Source organism: Misgurnus anguillicaudatus, chromosome 3 (assembly GCF_027580225.2).
Source record: "Misgurnus anguillicaudatus chromosome 3, ASM2758022v2, whole genome shotgun sequence".
NCBI lineage: Eukaryota > Metazoa > Chordata > Actinopteri > Cypriniformes > Cobitidae > Misgurnus > Misgurnus anguillicaudatus.
Window position 1 is genome coordinate 6,911,271 of NC_073339.2, and position 22,195 is coordinate 6,933,465.

Genomic DNA, 22,195 nt, shown 5'->3' on the forward strand with positions numbered 1-22,195 from the left:
CGCTGGACACACCCTCGCTGCAATACCGAAACATTTTTTTTTACCTTTTCACAAAAAGAACAAATTTCCTCCTCCATGCACACACACACACACACACACACACACACACATGGCTCGTCGTCCATAATCACATTGACGCTCGCCTTAAAACTTTGTTTCGAAATCCATCCCCGGTATGCCGGGCTGGATTCTAAACCTAATTCAAAACGGTTACTCACTTCAATTTGCTCGCAGACTACCCAGGTTTCATGGCGTTCTCCAGACCATGGTCTCAGACGATCGCATACAGATCCTCAGAGACGAGGTGCGCTCTTTATTAAAGGACGCTATAGAGACGGTCCCGGCAGCGCAAAGCGAGTCAGGCGTTATTTTCTCGTTCCAAAGAAAGACGGCAACCTCAGACCAATATTAGACCTACGCATTTTGAACCGCGCTCTCGTCAGACGGCCTTTTGAAAATGTTAACAACCAAACGAATTATGGCATTAATTCAGCCAGGCGACTGGTTTATATCAGTGGATCTAAAAGACGCTTATTTTCATATCCCAATAGCCCCTCGCCACAGACCGCTCCTGAGATTCGCTTTCGATGGGACAGCATACCAATACAAAGTTCTCCCCTTCGGATTATCTTTGGCACCACGCACATTTACCAAATCAATATAAAATGTTCCTTTCCAGACTTGTGAGGTAAATAGCCGTGTAATAAGCAGTATAACGCACAGGCAGCAGGTTGTTATTGCTAAATAAGGGTTTTATATATTATTTTATTCTATCTAGTTATTCTATTTGACATTATTTTTCTTAATATTATTGAAATCTTATGTTGCTGCTGTATTGTCTTTAAATGCTTATTTGAGCCTTCAATGGACTAGATTGCAAAGTTTTTATTAAAATCATGATGTTGTTGTAAAACAATAAGTGTCCACTCTCTGATTTTGATATAATAACACCTCCTAAATCTGCTTCTAGTCAGACAAAATTAGTCAGAGCATTGACAATGCAACTAAGATTATTCAATGAAGCATCTTTATTTTATTCAACATCACTTCATCTCCTGCCTGCTGTTTTTCTCTTCATCTATGTGTCTACCTCATGGTTGGTTTGAAGTATTAACTCTCACAACAGAGCTGATATTTGAGCACAGATTTAGTGATTTCCTGACATGACATGGAAACTATGTCTAAACTATGGGGGAAAAAATTCTCCATATTTTTCTCCTAATCTGGGGTTTTGTTTCCCAAAACCATAGTTGCTAACCCCATTGCCGACCAACTATGTTGCTAACAGGTTAGTTTTTCTAAGTTTGCCACATAACCATACCAGAAAAAGCTAGACTTCATTCAACAATGTTAAGTTGTTGAAAATTAAAAACTCATTAAAGGGATTGTTCAACCCAAAATTACAATTCTGTCATCATTTTCTCACTTTTATCTTGTTACAAAGCTGTATGCATTTCCTTGTTCTGATGAACGCAAATGAAGATATTTTCAGGAATGTTTGAAACCAAACCATACTTTCCTTTTTTCCATAATGAATGGGGCTCATGAAGAAATTATTTAGGAGAAATTTTGATACGAAAGTTTTTGTTGAATCACAATTTGTTCGTGAAAAAATCCGTACGCACATCTCACACACAAATTTGTGCATAGGCCTGCTAAGTGAATTAGACCCATTGACTGGTTGCTTTACGTGTGGGACAAACAGCCTCTTGTGCAGTCAAACCAATGAAAGCTAAGATAGACTCCTGACCTTCTGGACTGTCTGTGACAGACTTCAAACTTGCCCAGATTGACAAGGCATCTCGTCGGCAGATATCCCAACCTGATAAAAATATATACGGTACATTTTACAAACTTACCACAGATGATCTGGCAAAGACTTATAAAACAGCATCTTCCCAAATCTCCTCTTCAGGCTCATGTTAGCTATCATGGCATTTGACGAAGTTCTTAAAAAGAAAAACATATTTCATTAGTATAGAAACGTAAATCTAATGTTTTGGTTAGAAATACAAAAAACTGTGGCGCAAGTACAACTTTTAAAGAAATTAAGAATGTTTTCATTTTTTTGTCATGGGACACTTTTACTTTATTACTATTTAAGGGGTACAGATATGCGCATCTGGAAAGACACATGACTTCACCTCTGTGTATTTTATCACACTTCTTCAAATTGCACTGTGATCTGCCTACAATATAAAACACATAATAAGTAGGAAAAGAGCTTCACAAAAAGATATGGTCAATTATTGGTTTCCATTACAACATGGTACCTTGGTGGTGCATTACAACGGTGGTTGTTAGCTTTAATTATGTACTCATGGACATTACCTCAAACATGATTATTAAAGCCATAATACATAAAGATAGGAAGAAAGAAATGCTGTTATGTACACAACCACAAAGACCCATTTTGTCTGTCAATATAAAGCCTCTTTAAAACTTGCATCAACATCCACTCTGAAGAAATATGAATTAACTTCAGGCTTCTTCTATTGAAAATAAAGGGTTTGAAACATGTACATACTGACATACAGAAGAAATTAAGTGCTGTGCTGAACAATAACCATTGTATCCTAACTTTTTTAATGACAATGATAAACCAGTACTGAGAAACAAGTGTTTTTAAAACTTAGAACAACACAAAGCCACTCTCACTTCTCAACTGTAAAGTTTCTTTTGTTTCTTTTTTTACAGTCTATGGATCAAACTGTAACATTCCAGATTGACTTGTATGAATGAAACAAATAAAAGGCTTGATGTTATTTTATTATTAATGGTATTCTTAAAATGTATATTTGAAATGTTATATTTTAGACATTGTGATGGAAAGCCCTCGCACACATGGGTGCCGCCACCCTATGGCCTTAGTAAAGCAATAAACCGGGGGATATGAATTTAAGTGGGTAAATAATATATCAGTTTTAAAGATTAAAATTACTTTAACTGATCAAAATAATTACAAGGCACCATAATATAACTGATTGCTTATGTTAGATTTTCCTTAATTTGGCAGCTCAGTCTTTTGCAGCTGGCCAAAGGATTAGAATGCATCTCATACGTAAAACAAGAAAACAGATTTAATGAAGGTTCTTATGTAGCATAGTTACATAGACTGTTTTGAACGTTTGCGCTTGATTTGCGGGAATCACGGAAGTTTAAAAATCGAAACTTTGAGGTATTTTCGCATCACTAACCAATTAGGACCATGTTCTAGTAGTGACGTGATTACAGGAAGCGAGCAGAGGCAGAAATACAAGGCAAAAATATTTGGGAAAGAGGTCGGACAATCTGGTAAGTTTACTCAATTTGTGCTTTAGTTTTAAGAAAAGTCCTAATAACTGAATAGACGGAATAGCCGTTTCTCAATATTACTTTTTTTTTGAGTAAAAAATAAAAATCTGCATTAAAAATGAATGACTTCCAGCCACTTTTACACTCTTGCCGGTGTCGGTGTGAACGCACAGTAATAGGGTTAACAATGCATTCACACCGAGAGCATCAAAGTGGTCGGAAGTCTTTCATTTTCAATGAGAGCCAGCGGCAAGCAATGGAGAGCGTCGAGGAGAGTTGAAATCAATTTAACTTTATGGTGATGAGCTATGGTGCTTTTTTTGACTCTCTTGCCAACGGTGGTGTGAATGTACAGTTAGATAAACCGCTAGTGTTACCGCTGGGTTTGTCTCATACATCTTGAAAATTGAAGCCACCTGCTATTTGGTTGTTGGCTGGCTGCAGTGCAAGTTTTGGTCCTTTGAGGTAGTTAATATCATGCGGATACATGTTCAATTTTTAATTTTGTGATCAATTTCATTTTTGCTAGTAATTTGATGCTATAGAAATGGGGTGTGTTGTTATGATTGGCGTAAAACCATGCTGATAATCAATACCAAAAAAAGTGGTTATTACACTTTTACCACAATAAAACCATGGTTTTTCATAAGAGAAGGTTGCACCTCGGTAAAGACACATGGAGTGGTGAGGTAAGGAAAAGCCTCCTAAACAAAAAACTGTACACCAGTAACACTAAAGTTAATTCGCTACTGGTATCGGTACTCGATCGACGGCCTGCCCGACTGTTTAAGTTGATTTTCAAAAAAGCAGTGTTGATTTTTTCGCTCCTGGGTCCTGAGTAACTGGTGATGCTCAGGAAGCTACTGGTGTTTAGTTGTGTTAAATTATTGCATTTTATTATATTTATTATATATTTTATAAAATATTATTTCTGAATGTTCAGTAAATAAATTGCTGTAGAAAACACAATTCACTTATTAGGTTTAGATGTTGATGGTTTGTTTCATTTTAAGTCACCATTATTGTGATTAGTGTTTGTTTTAGTTGGGCTCTTGACCCTTGACTTTTGCTTGCTAGTTTTTTCCTGGTTGTGTTAACTTTGTGTTGATACTAGAGGTGTAACGATTAACCGTGCAAATGCGCGTTTCCTCAATGAATGAATTTGAATGAATTACGGTGAAATCCAGGCACATCCGAACGCCAGGGGGTGCTCCCGTGTAGAAACTCCCTTTGTGCCACAGAAGAAGAAGCATTACGAATGCTATTCCAGGAAATGTCTACAGGAATGTTTATATCACTGTTCTTCAAATTGTTTCAGGTATTTTCATGATAATATTGAATATTTGAAATGATTTTGTTTAACAAGTGTTGCTTTTTTAAATGCACGTTATAAACGACTCCGACTCGTTATGATTTTAGATTGATAAGGACTTCCTACTGACCAAATGCCGTAGTACACGCACAAGCTGTGCATTAAACAAAGAATCGCAACCCTTTGTGATTCAGAATCGATGTCAGACAGGCATTTTTAATGGGACACACAGTTGAATCGTTACAAATGTTGATACACAACATTTGTTATGAACATGCAAAGACAATAGTATAACTCTGTGGTGTTTGGTATAATTGTAAAGATAATCACCCAACTAGTTTACCAATCAAAAGTCCATTTTCTGTCAATAATGTAAATGAGATACAGCACTTTCAGAGCAGTTTGTCATTAAGGAGTTTTAGAAACTTTGGACAAAAAACATCCGCTATTCAACTGGGACGCACAAACACCAAGAATCAGACCATGAATCTCAACCATGGTGACAATTAAATGAAAAACTTCATCCTGCAATGCATGCTGGGTATCAACAAATTACAAATCTCATTCAGGACTCCCAGCATGCACTGCAGCATGGATAAATAATGATTTTATTTTACACTTTTCTTTGTCACCATGGTTGAGATTCATACTCTGATTCTTGATGTTTGTGCGTCCCAATTATACAGCAGATATTTTTTGTCCAAAGTTTCTAAAACTCCTTAATGACAAACTGCTCTGAAAGTGCTGTATCTCATTTACATAATTGACAGAAAATAAACTTTTGATTAGTAAATTAATTAGGTGATGACCTTTACCATTATGTACCATCCACCACACCACAGAACTACACTACTAACTCAACACGTTCACAACAAATGTGGTGCATCAACAAAAAGTTAACACAACCAGGGAAAAAACTAGCAAGCAAAAGACAAGGGTCAAGAGCCCAACTAAAACAAACACTAATCACAATAATGGTGACTTAAAATGAAACAAAACCTCAACATCTAAACTTATATATAATAGATATATAATATATAATAAATATATAATATATAATACATATAATAAAATAATATAAATATAAAAAATAAATATAATAAAATGCAATGTTTCTCTATCATTTACATAAAAATCAAACCAGTCAATATAATAAGCAGTTGTTGTTTTAAACATTGTGTGGACATTAAAACATGACAGTGTCATAACGTTTAAAAATGGTAAAATGTAACATTCCTCTAACGTTGAGACAACACAAAAACGTTCTTAGAACGTCAAGAAAACTGGACACTTTTTACGTTGGCAGAACGTTTTTGGGAACGTTGGGAACTTTCAGGGAACGTTCATAGAACTTTTTTCTGTTAGCTGGGCCCAGAACGTTTTTGTGTTGTCTCAACGTTAGAGGAATGTTACATTTTACCATTTTTAAACGTTATGACATTGTCATGTTTTAATGTTCATAAAATTTTTAAAACAACAACTGTTTATTATATTGACTTCTTTAATTGTTATGTAAATGACAGAGAAACATTGCATTTATTATATTTATATTATTTTATTATATTTATTATATATTATATATTTATTATATATACGTTTAGATGCTGATGTTTTAATTCATTTTAAGTCACCATTATTGTGATTAGTGTTCGTTTTAGTTGGGCTCTTGACCCTTGTCTTTTGCTTGCTAGTTTTTTCCCTGGTTGTGTTAACTTTTTGTTAATACACCACAGTTATGAACATGTTAAGTTAGTAGTGTAACTCTGTGGTGTGGTGGTTGGTACATAATGGAAAAAATCATCCCTAATTAATTTACTAAACAAATCAGTTTACTTTCTGTCAACAATGTAAATGAGATACAGCACTTTCACAGCAGTTTGTCATTAAGGTGTTTTAGAATCTTTGGACAAAAATATCTGCTGCATAAAAAATGCACAAACATCAAGAATCAGACTATGAATCTCAACCATGGTGACAAAGAAAATTGTAAAAAAATCATTATTTATCCATGCTGCAGTGCATGCTGGGAGTCCTGAATGAGATTTGTAATTTGTTGATACCCAGCATGCATTGCAGCATGAAGTTTTTTATGTAATTGTCACCATGTTTGAGATGCATAGTCTGATTCTTGATTTTTGTACGTCCCAATTAAATAGTGGATATTTTTTGTCCAAAGTTTCTAAAACTCCTTAATGACAAACTGCTGTGAAAGTGCTGGATCTCATTTACATTATTGACAGAAAATAAACTTTTGATTAGTAATTTAATTAAGTGATTATCTTTACAATTATACCAACTACCACAGAATTATACTATTAACTTTACGTGTTCATAACAAATGTGGTGTATCATCACAAAGTTAACACAACCAGGGAAAAAATTAGCAAGCAAAAGTCAAGGGTCAAGAGCCCAACTAAAACAAACACTAATCACAATAATGGTGACTTAAAATGAAACAAAACGTCAACATCTAAACCTAATAAGTGAATTGTGCTTTCTACAGCAATATATTTACTGAACATTCAGAAATAATGTTTAAAAAAATATATAATAAATATAATAAAATTATATAAATATATATATATAATTAAATGCAATGTTTCTCTATCATTTACATAACAATCATATAAGTCAATATAATAAACAGTTGTTGTTTTAAACATTGTGTGAACATTAAAACATGACATTGTCATAACGTTTAAAAATGGTAAAATGTAACATTCCTCTAATGTTGAGACAACACAAAAAACGCTCCCAGAACGTCAAGAAAACTGGACACTTTTTACGTTGGCAGAACGTTTTTGGGAACGTTGGGAACTTTCAGGTAACGTTCTTAGAACTTTTTTCTGTTAGCTGGGAAACTAGTAAATACAAAACCATGTCATTTTGTTAAACATGCAATTTAAGAGTTGTCATGCATATATTCCCAACTTAGTGATTATAATACTTTGCATTAAAGCAACACTTGGCGTATAAAATAATAAAAATAGTTTAACATAACAAAAGGAGTATAAAATAACAAACCATAGGTTTTTATTGCTCCTAAGAATTACATATAAAATTAGGTGTATTATCTGGCTATTAAAGCTTGAATAATTTGCATCTTACAAAACAGTTTCAGTATGTTTCTTCTGATGATTCTGAAAACTTCCAGAATGAGCAAATCTCTCTCCACAGATTGGGCAGACGTACGGTTTCTCTCCTGTGTGAACTCTCTCATGGACTTTTAAGTGAACTGCCTGAGTAAAAGTCTTCTCACAATGAGAACATTTGTAAGGTTTTTCACCTGTATGAGTTCTCTGGTGTGACACTAAACCGACACGTTGGTTAAAACTCCTCCCACAGACATTACATTTGTATGGTTTCTCTCCAGTGTGAATTCTTTCATGGGCTTTTAAGGAAGCTGAATGAGCATATGTCTTCTCACACTGAGAGCATTTGTAAGGTTTTTCACCTGTATGAGTTCTCTGGTGTCTCACCAAACTGTCACTATGACTAAAACTCTTCCCACAAACATTACAGTGATAAGGTTTCTCTCCAGTGTGAATTCTCTTGTGGGCTTTTAAGTGACTTGCATGAGCAAACGTCTTCTCACACTGAGAGCATTTGTAAGGTCTTTCACCTGTATGAGTTCTCTGGTGTCTCACTAAACTCTCATGTCGATTAAAACTCTTCCCACAAACATAACAGTGATAAGGTTTCTCTCCAGTGTGAAGTCTCTCGTGGATTATCAGCTTAGATTTATAACCGAGACGTTTATCACAGTGTGAACATTGATAGGGTTTTTGTTCAGTGTGTTGTGTTTTGTGTGACTTGCACTGATACGGTCTCTCATTAGTGTGTTTCTTCAGATGATGTTCATGTTCTGTGTGTTTTCTCTCATGGCTCTCTAAATATCTCAATGTCTCTCCACCGCTGATGCAGGAAAGAGTCGAGGACGTTATTTCTCCATCCAAACATAATTCACTCTTCACATCTGACAGAAACATGAAACAAATAAATTGACTTTTATTTATATAAAGTAGGATGAATTGAGATTCTGTATCTTTTCTATATTTACACAGAGAGAGAAGACAGCTGTCAGTGTTGCTATTATAGCTGCTTGGGTAATTACATATTGATTAAATCAAATTGTTTTGTCTTTTACTGAATTTATACTTAAAACCACATTTTCTTTATAGTAGTTTACAATGGAAAAGGGTTCACACAAAATTTAGCTTGTTGTGTTTCTATTCAGGGCTCATAAGATGACTTGATGAGTGTGCTTTACTTTGGTTAGTGGTTAACTGGTCAATATGAGCATCCCTTGTAATTCAGTGTTGGTTTTGACACCCTGCTGGTGATACCCATATGAACACAGAGCTGGTGTTAATTTAATATCAGGGATTTTACGGTGTATAGTTCTGGCAATTTGGGGAAATTAGTTTTGCGATATTACAAACCTCCTGTCAACTATTGTGCACACCCCTACAATAAAGTTTTATTTTATATCAGGGCTCAACCTAAAGGACTGCCCGGTGGCCCGGGGCAAGCGTGAGAGATGTTTGGGCCAGTAAAAAGTATTGTCACTTGCCCGATCGGGCCAGTGCTTCACCCTCAGTCACTAAAATATATTTTCATCAATGTATATCATTTAAAATGTTGGAAGCAGACGTTTACTTTGGTAAAACATGGCGAAAGAAACAATGCAATATTTTGCACAATTTGCTGTCAGTTTACAGGTAAAACAGAAAAGTTGGGAGCCTTTTTTTGTTGGAACATGTCTGTTTATGTATATGCATACAATTATATTTGACTTTTAAATTATTATTTTTAAATATGTGACACTGATATTTTTTTATTGGGGCCAGTGAAAATTTTGGCAGGGCAAGAGAAAACCTGAACCACTGGCCCGACCGGGCCAGTATAAAAAAATACTTGCGTTGAGCCCTGTATATTAAAAAAATAAATAAAACAAATTGTTTCACCCCCAAATCCCTAATAAAAAAGCCACAAATCTCAACTAGTTTTAAAAAATAGATAATGTTTTTTACGAAACAAATGCCACTTGGTGTCATTGTTTGCTGCATACTCTTGTGAAAAGAATATATTATTGCATAACTATTAACACAAAGTTTTAGAAATTTGAAAAATACATTCTTGGAGCTTCCCTTGTTATGATTAGTTTAGGTGTACAGTATGCTATTATAAATGTGTATTAACAACTTGATCTCATCTGTGGGCCCCTTACATTTGACAAAATTCTCACTCTGTCATTTTCTTTCTCAAAAAGATGAATATAAACTACACACTTAGAGCTACATAACCAGTTTATGTGGGCCTGCAACATTTGGGGTTAAAAAATAGTAAAAATGCAACAATTGGAGAGATATAAATTTACCTGACAGAAAAAAATTATGATCATCATTATGATTGTCTTCATATTCATCTTCTGTTGGTTCAGTTTTTATTTCTGTAGGTTCAGTTTTGATCTTCATCATGAGGTTCCTGAAGTCGATGAGTTTGACTGAACACATGTTGAGTTTGGTCTGCAGGATCTGCTGCTGTTCTCCAGCGTTACAGACAGAATCCAGAGACTCTGTGGAGGTTTGATCAGTAGATTCCTCATCCTGTAAGCCCTGATCAGTTCCTGATTTACAGCACATCACATCCATCTCATCATCAACACTAAAATACACAGAGACAAGACTCTGTTTACATTCAATAAAACACTCAAGAGAGAAAAACACTGAGCATACACAAACACATCACACGCGAGCTCTTTCTTTGTTTCTTTCTTGGGTTTATCTGCAGAGCGCCCCCTACTGTACTGGAGAGAGAAGACGCTCAACACTTCATTCATCTCTCATTCATTAAACAACAAAGTTGATGTTTCTTCATGTTGTGGTAATGACTGTCACAATGCTGATTTTTACCAGTGTCAAGGAATACAGTCTCCACCTGCAATAGCGATTGGAGATTTACACATATATGCATAAGGAGGAGAGAAGAAGTAGTTGATAAACTCAACAAGTGCTGAAGAAACAAAATAAAGACAAAACATCAAACTTTTAAAGGTATAATGATAGGACATTGTAAAGAAAATAATTTTTAAAGAATGGGAACATCAGTGTGATTTAAAATGCTATGAAAAGTTTTCCCTCCACATCAAGCAATGAACAAGCAGTCTTAATAAAACAATGTTACAATTGCTAAAAGAGGAAAATTAGTTCAGTAAAGGTCAGAGGACGAATGTCTAACTTAAGGAAACATTAATCACAATAATGGTGACTTCAAATGAACCCATAACAAACACAAACTTAAGATTTAATTTGATACATTTTGTGATTACATTACGTCAGAAAGAAGATTTGTCTACTAAATCACGTGTGTGGATGCTGGAATAGTTGAGCACTTGTATTTTGTTCTGATAACTGTTTAGAAGTTAAACTTATCATCCCGGTTTAGAAAATAACGCTGCAATATGAATGTATGTATTTATCATATATATATATATATATATATATATATATATATATATATATATATATATATATATATATATATATATATATATATATATATATATATATATATATATATATATATATATATAATCTGTAAGTTATAAACATAACATCACAGACACACAAACACTTATAAAGTGTGACGGATGAAATTGTCAGAAATTTAGATAACTTTAAGAAAATTATTAAAAAAGAATGCACTTACCATGCACCCCTCAGATTAACCAGCACCTGCACTGACCAATGAAGTAGTACAAATATATTTCCTCCTTTACTTAAAAGGGCAACATCCATTGTCATAACACCACAGACATGAATTTGAACTACTTTTTTTCTTAAATATATAACGTTATTTTAATAAAATTGTAGAAATAAAATCTATATTCACAATATAACCACTTCATTTGTGTTAAAAATGTAATATTGTTGCAATTATAATCCATAATATCTCTCTGAGGTGTGGCAGGAACAGTCTCAGTGTTTGATGGTTTTACTCAGTTTTACTTTTTACACATTGTTCTCTTCACTGATGAAGTCTTTTTTCATGAAGTTTTCATGACTAATGAAGTTTACATGCTAATGGTATGTGCTTCACATGTACATTTATTAATGAAAGTGTGAAACGTGTGTCACGAAACGATACTGTTACGCATCCTCACGCTTTTTCTTCGTCTTCCTTTATTTCTTTACGCCATTCCAGCATGTACAGCTATATTCATGGGGAGAACCAGTTAATCCATAAGTTTTATTTAGACAAGTTGATCCATACACTGGTTGGGGGAGTGACAATTTGGCACCTGGAGTAAACCCACACTGACACAGCGAGAACATGCAAACTCCACACAGAAAGGCCACCTGCCCTAGCCGGGGCTTGAAACAGAGACCTTCTTGCTGTGAGGCAACAGTACTGAGCCACTGTGTCGCCCCCTCACGCTTTTGGGTATATGTTAGTGGGTATACCTGTCCACAGCTCAAATGTACTTGTAGTGAATAATTCAGAGTAATGCAGAATAAATCCAAACGTAACAATATTTTAGCCAGGTAAGCAACATGATAATTCAAAAATCATTTCAACTAATATAACACATTAATCAATCATAAGAAATGTCAACAATACCAAATAATTCAAATTCAAAGAACTAAATATTTGCTTTTTTGGCACCACAAATAACCGAGGTCAAAGTAAAGTTATTCATAGAAATAAATTGTTTTTGTTCTAGTACAGTGGTTCTCAAATGGGGGTACGCGTACCCCTAGGGGTACTGCAGGGGGTACGTGAGAGAAAGTGGAAATAAATTTAGGAATAAATTAATAAAATCAGTCATTCATGATGATAGTATTTTATATGATATAGGACTACACAAAGATGCATTAAAAAATCACAAATTTAAAGCACATTGTACAAAATGCATGTGCGAGTTAAACCTGTTGACCTTGTCTGGCGCATGCACAAGGATTCAGTTCAGCAGCTTCAGCAACGGAGATACACCAAAGAGTATAAAAGCACAAGAGAGGAAACTCAATAGAACGTTCCATTGCAACACCAGCGCCCAGCAGCAGCCCTACAAATCCGCCATTTTGGAATGAAAGCGACTCGGGAGTCAACTAGAAGTAATGGCAATATCAGCTACTTTGTACATTAAAAGATCAAATTCAAACTGAATGATGATTACACAGAACAACATACAATCAGACCAGTGATCAATAATCCCTTTTTACAGCTTATTTTCTGATATTTAGGCAAGTCTTCCATTTTTATATAGGCTAATTTTACATACAAACATACCGACTCATCAACACATAATATTTTGGCTCCATATACATACACATATACATCTGAATTGCTCGAAATGGGTTTAGTAAAAAAAAAAACCCACAGTTTTAGGATAACAGACAGAGCAATGCATCATGCATAAGATTATCATGTTTGTAGCGGGATATAGGGGACCCAGCTAGAAATAAAAAGTTCTAAGAACGTTCCCTGAAAGTTCACGAATGTTCCCAAAAACATTCTGCCAACGTTAAAAGTGTCCAGTTTTTTTAAGTTCTAGGAACGTTTCTGTTGTCTGAACGTTAGAGTAATGTTACATTTTACCATTTTTAAACGTTATGACAATGTCATGTTTTAATGTTCACACAAAGTTCAAAAGAACAACCGCTCATTATATTGACTTGTTCAATTGCTATGCAAATTATACAGAAACATTGCACTATACTATCCAACAAAACATCATTTCTGAATGTTCAGCAAACACATTGCTGTAGAAAACACAATTCACTTATTAGGTTTAGATGTTGACGTTTTGTTTCATTTTAAGTCACCCTTATTGTGATTAGTGTTTGTTTTACTTGGACTATTGACACTTGATTTTTTGCTTGCTAATTTTTTCCCTGGTTGTGTTAACTTTGTGTTAATGCACCACATGTTATGAACATGTAACGTTAATAGTGTATTTCTGTGGTAGTAGTTGGTATAATTGTAAAGATCATCACCCAATTCGTTTACCAACCAAAAGTCCATTTTCTGGCAACAATGTATATTAGATCCAGCTCTTTCACAGCAGTGTGTCATTAAGGAGTTTTAGAAACTTTGGACAAAAATTTCCGCTGTATAATTGGGATGCACAAACACCAAGAATCAGAGCACGAATCCCAACCATGGCGACAAACAAAATTGTTAAAAAAATCTTTATTTATCCATGCTGCAGTGCATGCTGGGAGTCCTAAATGAGATTTGTAATTTGTTAATACCCAGCATGCATTGCAGCATGAAGTTTTTCATTTAATTGTCACCATGATTGCGATTCACACCCCGACTCTTGATGTCTGCGCATCCCAACTACACAGTGGATATTTTTGTCCAAAGTTTCTAAAACTCCTTAATGACAAACTGCTGTGAAACAGCTGGATCTCATTTACATTATTGACACAAAATAAACTTTTGATTAGTAAATATATTGGATGATGATCTTTACAATTATACCAACTACCACAGAATTACACTATTAACATTACATGTTCATAACATATGTAGTGCATTAACACAAAGTTAACACAACCAGGGAAAAAATTAGCAAACAAAAAGTCAAGTGTCAAGAGTCAAACTAAAACAAACACTAATCACAATAAGGGTGACTTAAAATGAAACAAAACATCAACATCTAAACCTAATAAGTGAATTGTGTTTTCTACAGCAATGTGTTTGCTGAACATTCAGAAATAATGTTTTATAAAATAATAAAATGCAATGTTTCTCTATCATTTACATAACAATTAAACAAGTCAATATAATAAACAGTTGTTGTTTTAAACATTGTGTGAACATTAAAACATGACATTGTCATAACGTTTAAAAATGGTCAAATGTAACATTACTCTAGCGTTCAGACAACCGAAACGTTCCTAGAACTTAAAAAAACTGGACACTTTTAACGTTGGCAGAATGTTTTGGGGAACATTTGGGAACTTTCAGGGAACGTTCTTAGAACTTTTTATTTCTAGCTGGGGATTAATATGTACAAAATATATTTCATACCTAGTGGAGTTGGTAACTAATAATAATAGTAAATGTGTAAAGTAGCATAAAATAAAATAACATAATAAAGCACGAAAAAACTACCTCAAATGTGTATCTATTTAATGATTGGATTCCACAACTGATAACAACAACAACAACACAACACATACAAAACAATACAGCATTTCGTGTAGGTGTAGCAAGTGAACAAAATGTAAATTTAAGAAACTTACTATTGCGCTTCTGAATTGGCTGTTAGATTTGCTGAGAATTAATTGAAAATGAATTGGCTGTGAGAATTTTCATTCCAAAATGGCAGCCGCGCTGCTGAAGCGCTATAGTGACTGTTGCCAAAAACGAATGAGAGTTTCCCCTCTTGTGCTTATACTCTTTGGACACACAGAGTCTGCTCCTGTTATAATTTCATACTTAAAGTTTACTTTCTTTTGTGGTGATGATGTGCGTATATATATATATATATATACATATACATATATATATATATATATATATATATATATATATATATATATATGAATATATATATATATATATATATATATATATATATATATATATATATATATATGAATATATATATATATATATATATATATATATATATATATATATATATATATATATATATATATATATATGTGAATATATGAATATATATATATATATATATATATATATATATATATATATATATGAATATATATATATATATATATATATATATATATATATATATATATATATATATATATATATTCAAGTAAGTGACATCTGTCAGTGTTGTAAATATGTTTGAGTTTTATTTAAATGTACCTCATTAAATCTTCCATAATGACCTTGGGAAAGCAGCTGTATTCCACACAAAATCGATAATTCAAAGGTTTATTTTCAATTTAATATGAATGCCAATCTATTTAAATATATATTTATGCCATATTTGTTCAAATGTATGTTTAATTGCATGGGTGCAAACAAATCTGATAATAGCGCATCGCGGTGCGTCGACTGATGCACACTCATTTGTAACCTGACACACAGCAAAATCCCCGGTGTTAAAGGGGTCATATGATGAAAATGTTAGCATTGCCACTTTGTAGGTTTGAGCAAAAATGTGTCGTTTTGGGTGTGTTTTTTAAAATGCAAATGAGAGGATGAAGTGCAAACACTGATCACAATGCTGGTGGTTTGTTGTAATTGAAACTCTATTGTGCTGTCAAGTCCAAAAATGTGTCGTTTTGGGTGTGTTTTTTAAAATGCAAATGAGCGGATAAAGTGCAAACACTGATCACAATGATGGTGGTTTGTTGTAATTCAAACTCAATTGTGCTGTCATGTCCTTCTTTTCTCTCTCTTTCTCTCTGCACTAAACAGCAGTGCAGTGGTTGGAGAGTTCAGATTAAGGAGGCGGTATTATTCTAATAAGATATCCTTATGACATCATAATGAAAGCCAAATTTCAATGACCTATTTTTGCTCACACCTACAAAGTGGCAATGCTAACATTTTCATCATATGACCCCTTTAAATAAACACTGTGGGTGTATATATAATCCACTCCCAGATGGGTGTGTATAAAGACTGGTGTTAAAATTTAACACTGAAGCATGAGATAATGAAGTGATGATCAAGACACCAATGGTGAACACCTGCTTGTCACCCCGTGTCAAATCAACCTTAATTTTAGAATTTTCCCTGTCTTTAATTTTTTTTATTTTGATGACTCTTTTTCTGGATAAAGTAATACCAAAATAATGCAGAAAGACAAAATATTTAAATGTAATAGATGAAATCCCCACAGTTAAATAAACACTATCATCATCTCTGTTTGAAAACTAAAATTACAACTTGCTTGCAGAGTTACATGGATAACTTCGATACAACTGCTGTAAATCTGGTTAGTAAAGTTAGTCACCATTGCTCCGATTAATGTTTCCTTTAGTTGGGTACTTGGGTTTTAAAGTTTATTGTTAGTTTTTTTCTGCTCACTGTGGCAGTGTGTTTATTAAACACTTCTGTTAGAGCAGAGGAAGAGGAGAGAAATGAAGTCTATAACTGTTACTATATTTATTATTATGAAAACATAAGTGTTGTGGTTTAATGTTCTCATACAAAAGAATAACCACTGAATATAAGTGTATAATTTTATATTTGGTCCACCCCATGAAATCCATATAGCCTCAAGGTTAATATTTTTCACCGAAATCTAATCTGTGATGTCAGTCAGACACACTGAGACATCAACAATCAGCCTATAAAACACAATCATGGTGACAATCAACAACAAAGCTTCATGCCGCAATGCATGCTGGGTACCAGGATTGTATAAAACTCATTCATAACTCCCATAATGCATTGTGACATGACAAAATTGTGCAAATTTCGTACCATTTACTGTCACCCTTGTTGAGATTTGTATCAGAAGTTATGATGTCTCTCTTAAGCAAAAAAAAAAAAACTAAAGCATTACAGCAGTCTTACAGAACAGTGTCTTTCATAGAGCATGTTTGTATTTGCATTGTTGTCTTTATCATTTATTTATGCTCAAATGTTTTAATGATTGGTAAAGAATAAAATAAATAACCAATCTCAGATACTATGAAAAGTTTTCCCTCTACATCTAGCAATGAACAAACAGTCTTAATAAAACAATGTTACAATTGCTAAAAGAGGAAAATGAGTTTAGTGAAGGTTAAAGGAAGAATGCCTAACTAAAGGAAACGTTAATCACAATAATGGTGACTTCAAATGAACCCATAACAAACACAAACTTAAGATTTAATGTGATACATTCTGTGATTACATCACGTCAGAAGGAAGATTTGTCTACTAAATCATGTGTGTGGATGCTTGTATTTTGTTCTGACAGCTGTTTAGAAGTTAAACTTATCATCCCGGTTTAGAAAATAACGCTGCAAGTTATAATTTTAGTTTTTTTAACAGAGATGATTATAGAGAGGCAAACGTGAAAGATTGCAGCTTTTGGAGTCATACACCCAACAATGTTCATTTAATACTGGGGATTTCTCCTTAATTCATCTATTGCATTTTGTCTTTCTTCATAATTTTAGTATTACTTTCTCCAAAAAAAATCCAGGAAAATTTAGTTAATTTGACACAGAATGACCAGCAGGTGTTCACCATCAATGTCGTAATCATCACCTCATCATCTCATTAACTTCAACACTGCTTCAGTGTTAAATTTTAACACCAGTCTTTATACACACCCATCTGGGAGTGGATTATATATACACCCACAGTGTGTATTTAACACCGGGGATTTTGCTGTGCACCGCTAACCAGCTGAAGTAGCAGAGGCCAGCAGACTAATCTTTAATACTGCCATATTCAACTTATAGCTTGCAGTTTATACTTTGCTATACTGTTACTGCTGTAAGTTTAAACATTTTGTTAATATATGTTCAGTACTGAGATCATTAACAGTATTTATTGAGACCTGAATCCAAAATCAGGAGCAATGTCTGCGCGAAATAATAAAAGTTATGAGAGGTGGCTTCTTAAAAGAGAATGCTAAAAAGAAAAAACAAACCAGAGCCTCAAAAATACCACCAGTTTCGTGATGAATACTAATAAGCAATAAACCTGCTCTGGGGCATCAGATATAATAACTGTCTCACTCTCATTTCGCTGTATCTCAAAACCAAATGTTGTTGACTGGTTAAGGGGGCTTGAAAAAATCATAAAAAGGGGTACTTCAGCCATAAAAGTTTGAGAACCACTGTTCTAGTACATTATCGAATCAAATATTCACATCGAATATACACAACCAGTGTGTAAAGACAAACACTACAATGATTTCAGTGTACTTTGTTCTTTAGCGTGTTTCTTCTGATGATGCTGAAAACTTCCAGAGTAAGAATCTCTCTCCACAGATCGAGCAGACATAAAGGTTCTCTCCTGTTTGAAGTCTCTCATGGGCTTTTAATTACTTGACTGAGTAAAAGTCTTCACACACTGAGAGCATTTGTAAGGTCTTTCACCTGTATGAGTTCTCTCGTGCTTTAGAAAGCTAGCAAACACTTCAGTCATGAGGTTTCTCTCCAGTGTGAAGTCTCTGATGGGCTTTTAAGGAAGCTGAATGAGCAAATGACTTCTCACACTGAGAGCATTTGTAAGGTTTTTCACCTGTATGAGTTCTCTGATGTCTCACTAAATGTTCATGTCGACTGAAACTCTTCCCACAAACACTTCAGGGATGAGGTTTCTCTCCAGTGTGAACTCCCTCATGGACTTTTAAGTGACCTGCCTGAGTAAAAGTCTTTCCACATTGAGAGCAGACGTAAGGTTTCTCTCCTGTATGAACTCGCTGGTGCTTTAAAACGTTAGCATGTTGCCTAAAACCCCTCCCACAGACATTACATTTGTAAGGTTTCTCTCCAGTGTGAATTCTCTCATGGGCTTTTAAGGAACCTGACTGAGCAAAAGTCTTCTCACACTGAGAGCATTTGAAAGGTCTTTCACCTGTATGAGTTCTCTGGTGTGACACTAAACTGTCACGTCGACTGAAACTCATCCCACAAACACTACAGTGATGAGGTTTCTCTCCAGTATGAACTCTCTGATGGACTTTAATAGAACTTAAACCAGAGAAGCTCTTTCCACAATGAGAGCATTTGTAAGGTTTTTCACCTGTATGAGTTCTCTGGTGTCTCACTAAACTGACACGTTGACTAAAACTCTTCCCACAAACATTACAGTGATGAGGTTTCTCTCCAGTGTGAACTCTCTTATGAACATTTAAATGAGATGAATTCGAAAATCTCTTCCCACATTGAAAGCAGACGTAAGGTTTCTCTCCAGTGTGAACTCTCTCGTGGATTATCAGCTGAGATTTATGACTGAAACGTTTATCACAGTGTGAACATTGATAGGGTTTTTGTTCAGTGTGTAGTGTTTTGTGTGATATGCACTGATACAGTCTCTCATTAGTGTGTTTCTTCAGATGATGTTCATGTTCTGTGTGTTTTCTCTCATGGCTCTCTAAATATCTCAATGTCTCTCCACCGCTGACGCAGGAAAGAGTCGAGGACGTTATTTCTCCATCCAAACATAATTCACTCTTTACATCTGACAGAAACATGAAAAAATAAATTGACTTTTATTTATATAAAGTAGGATGAATTGAGATTCAGTATATTTTCTATATTCACACAGAGAGAGAGAAGACAGCTGTCAGTGTTGGTATTATAGCTGATTGGGTAATTACATATTGATTAAATCAAATTTATACTGAATTTATACTTAAAACCACATTTTCCTTATAATAATTTACTATGGAAAAGGGTTAACATAAAATTTAGCTTGTTGTGTTTCTATTCACAAGATATATAAGATGACTTGATGAGCGTGCTTTACTTCGGTTAGTGGTAAACTGGTCAATATGAGCATCCCTACTTCATTGTTGGTTTCGACACCCTGCTGGTGGTACCCATATGAACACAGAGCTGGTGTTAATTTAATTTCAGGGATTTTACTGTGTATAGCTCTGGCAATTTGGGGAAATTAGTTTTGCAATATTACAAACCTCCTGTCAACTATTGTGCACCCCCCTACAATAAAGTTTTATTTTATATTTAAAAAAAAACAAATAAAACAAATTGCTTCATACCCAAATCCCTAATAAAAAGCCACAAATCTCAAATAGTTTTAAAAAATAGATGGTGGTTTTTACGAAACAAATGCCACTTGGTGTCATTGTTTGCTGCATACTCTTGTGAAAAAAATATTATTGCATAACTATTAACACAAAGTTTTAGAAATTTGAAAAATACATTCTTGGAGCTTTCCATTGTTATGATTATTTTAGGTGTACAGTATGCTATTAGTGTTATAAATGTGTATTAACAACTTGATCTCATCTGTGGGTCCCTTACATTTGACAAAATTCTCACTCCGTCATTTTCTTTCTCAAAAAGATGAATTTAAACTACACACTTAGAGCAACATAAACAGTTTGTGTGGGCCCGCAACATTTGGGGTTAAAAATAGTAAAAATGCAACAATTGGGGAGATATAAATTTACCTGACAGATAAAAATTATGACCATCGTCATTGTCTTCATATCCATCTTCTGTTGGTTCAGTTTTTATTTCTGTAGGTTCAGTTTTAATCTTCATCATGAGGTTCGAGCAGTCAAAGAGTTTGACTGAACACATGTTGAGTTTGGTCTGCAGGATCTGCTGCTGTTCTCCAGCGTTACAGACAGAATCCAGAGACTCTGTGGAGGTTTGATCAGTAGATTCCTCATCCTGTAAGCCCCGATCAGTTCCTGATTTACAGCACATCACATCCATAATCAACACTAAAATACACAGAGACAAGACTCTGTTTACACTCAATAAAACAGTCAAGAGAGAAAATCACTGAAGATACACAAACACATCACACGCGAGCTCTTTCTTTCTTTCTTTAGTGGGTTTATTGGCGGACTAATGAGCTGCAGAGCGCCTCCTGCTGTACTGGAGAGAAAAGACACTCAACACTTCATTCATCTCTCATTCATTACACAAGAAAATTTATGTTTCTTCATGATGTGGTAATGATGTCACAATTCTGATTTTTACCAGTGTCAAGGAATACAGTCTTCACCTGCAATAGCGATTGGAGATTTACACATATAGGCATAAGGAGGAAAGAAGAAGTTGATAAACTCAACAAGTGCTGAAGAAACAAAATAAAGACAAAACATCAAACTTTTAAAGGTATAATGATAAGACATTGTAAAGAAAATAATTATTAAAGAATGGGAACATCAGTCTGATTTTATCATTAAAATACAAACACTGAGTGAAGAAAAGAGCTGTAAGGAACAGGAAAGAGAAGATTACCAGATCAAGAATAAGGGACAGTCAATTAAATAGCACGCGTCATATTATAGAGAAGAACACAACTGGGTCATTGTTCAATTGTGGTGACAAATTAGAGGCAGAAATTTTAAAAAATGCTTCTTTGTTTTCTTTTAATAAAATGTATTGTTATGCATTTTAAATTATTTTAAATTGCTATATCAATTAAAATTGAAGCTTAATAACATTTTGTGGTGTTACCAATATTTGGAGTAAAAAGACACTTAGTAACACCACACAGACACTAACACCACAGACAAATTAGCCTAAATCCAGTCTTCTTAAGTTTCCTAAAATGGAGGCTGCCATCATGATGATTTCAGGATAAGGCGACATTTAGGAAATATTAATGTATTTATTTATCAAAAAAAAAAAAAAAAAAAATTAAAATCTGCAAGTTGTAAACATAACATCACAGAGACACAGACACTAAAAAAATGTGACAGATGAAATTGCACCTGCACTGACCAATGAAGTAGTCCAAATATATTTCCTCCTTTACTTAAAAGGGCAACATCCATTGTCGTAACACCACAGACATGAATTTGAAAGAAACGACTTTTTTCTTAAATATATAAAGTTATATATATTTTAATAAAATGTTACAAATAAAATCTATTTTCACAATATAACCACTTCATTTGTGTTAAAAATGTAATATTGTTGCAATTATAATCCATAA

At 34.1% G+C, this 22,195-nt stretch overlaps 2 protein-coding genes and 1 pseudogene across 2 annotated transcripts in view; all 3 read right to left on the reverse strand.

Moving 5' to 3' along the window:
- The window catches only part of LOC129444016 (uncharacterized), a 163,192-nt gene extending 152,733 nt beyond the window's left edge, over positions 1 to 10,459 (reverse strand). Inside the window, exon 1 of the mRNA XM_073860368.1 lies at positions 9,987 to 10,459. Coding sequence (XP_073716469.1) covers positions 9,987 to 10,260 — 274 coding nt within the window. The 5' untranslated portion in view covers positions 10,261 to 10,459. The remainder of the gene's footprint in view (positions 1 to 9,986) is intronic.
- Positions 7,616 to 22,195, reverse strand: part of LOC129444021 (uncharacterized) — a 61,951-nt gene continuing 47,371 nt past the window's right edge. The window contains exon 2 of the mRNA XM_073860421.1: positions 7,616 to 8,582. Coding sequence (XP_073716522.1) covers positions 7,711 to 8,582 — 872 coding nt within the window. The 3' untranslated portion in view covers positions 7,616 to 7,710. The remainder of the gene's footprint in view (positions 8,583 to 22,195) is intronic.
- LOC129444017 (uncharacterized) lies at positions 17,936 to 21,071 on the reverse strand (annotated as a pseudogene).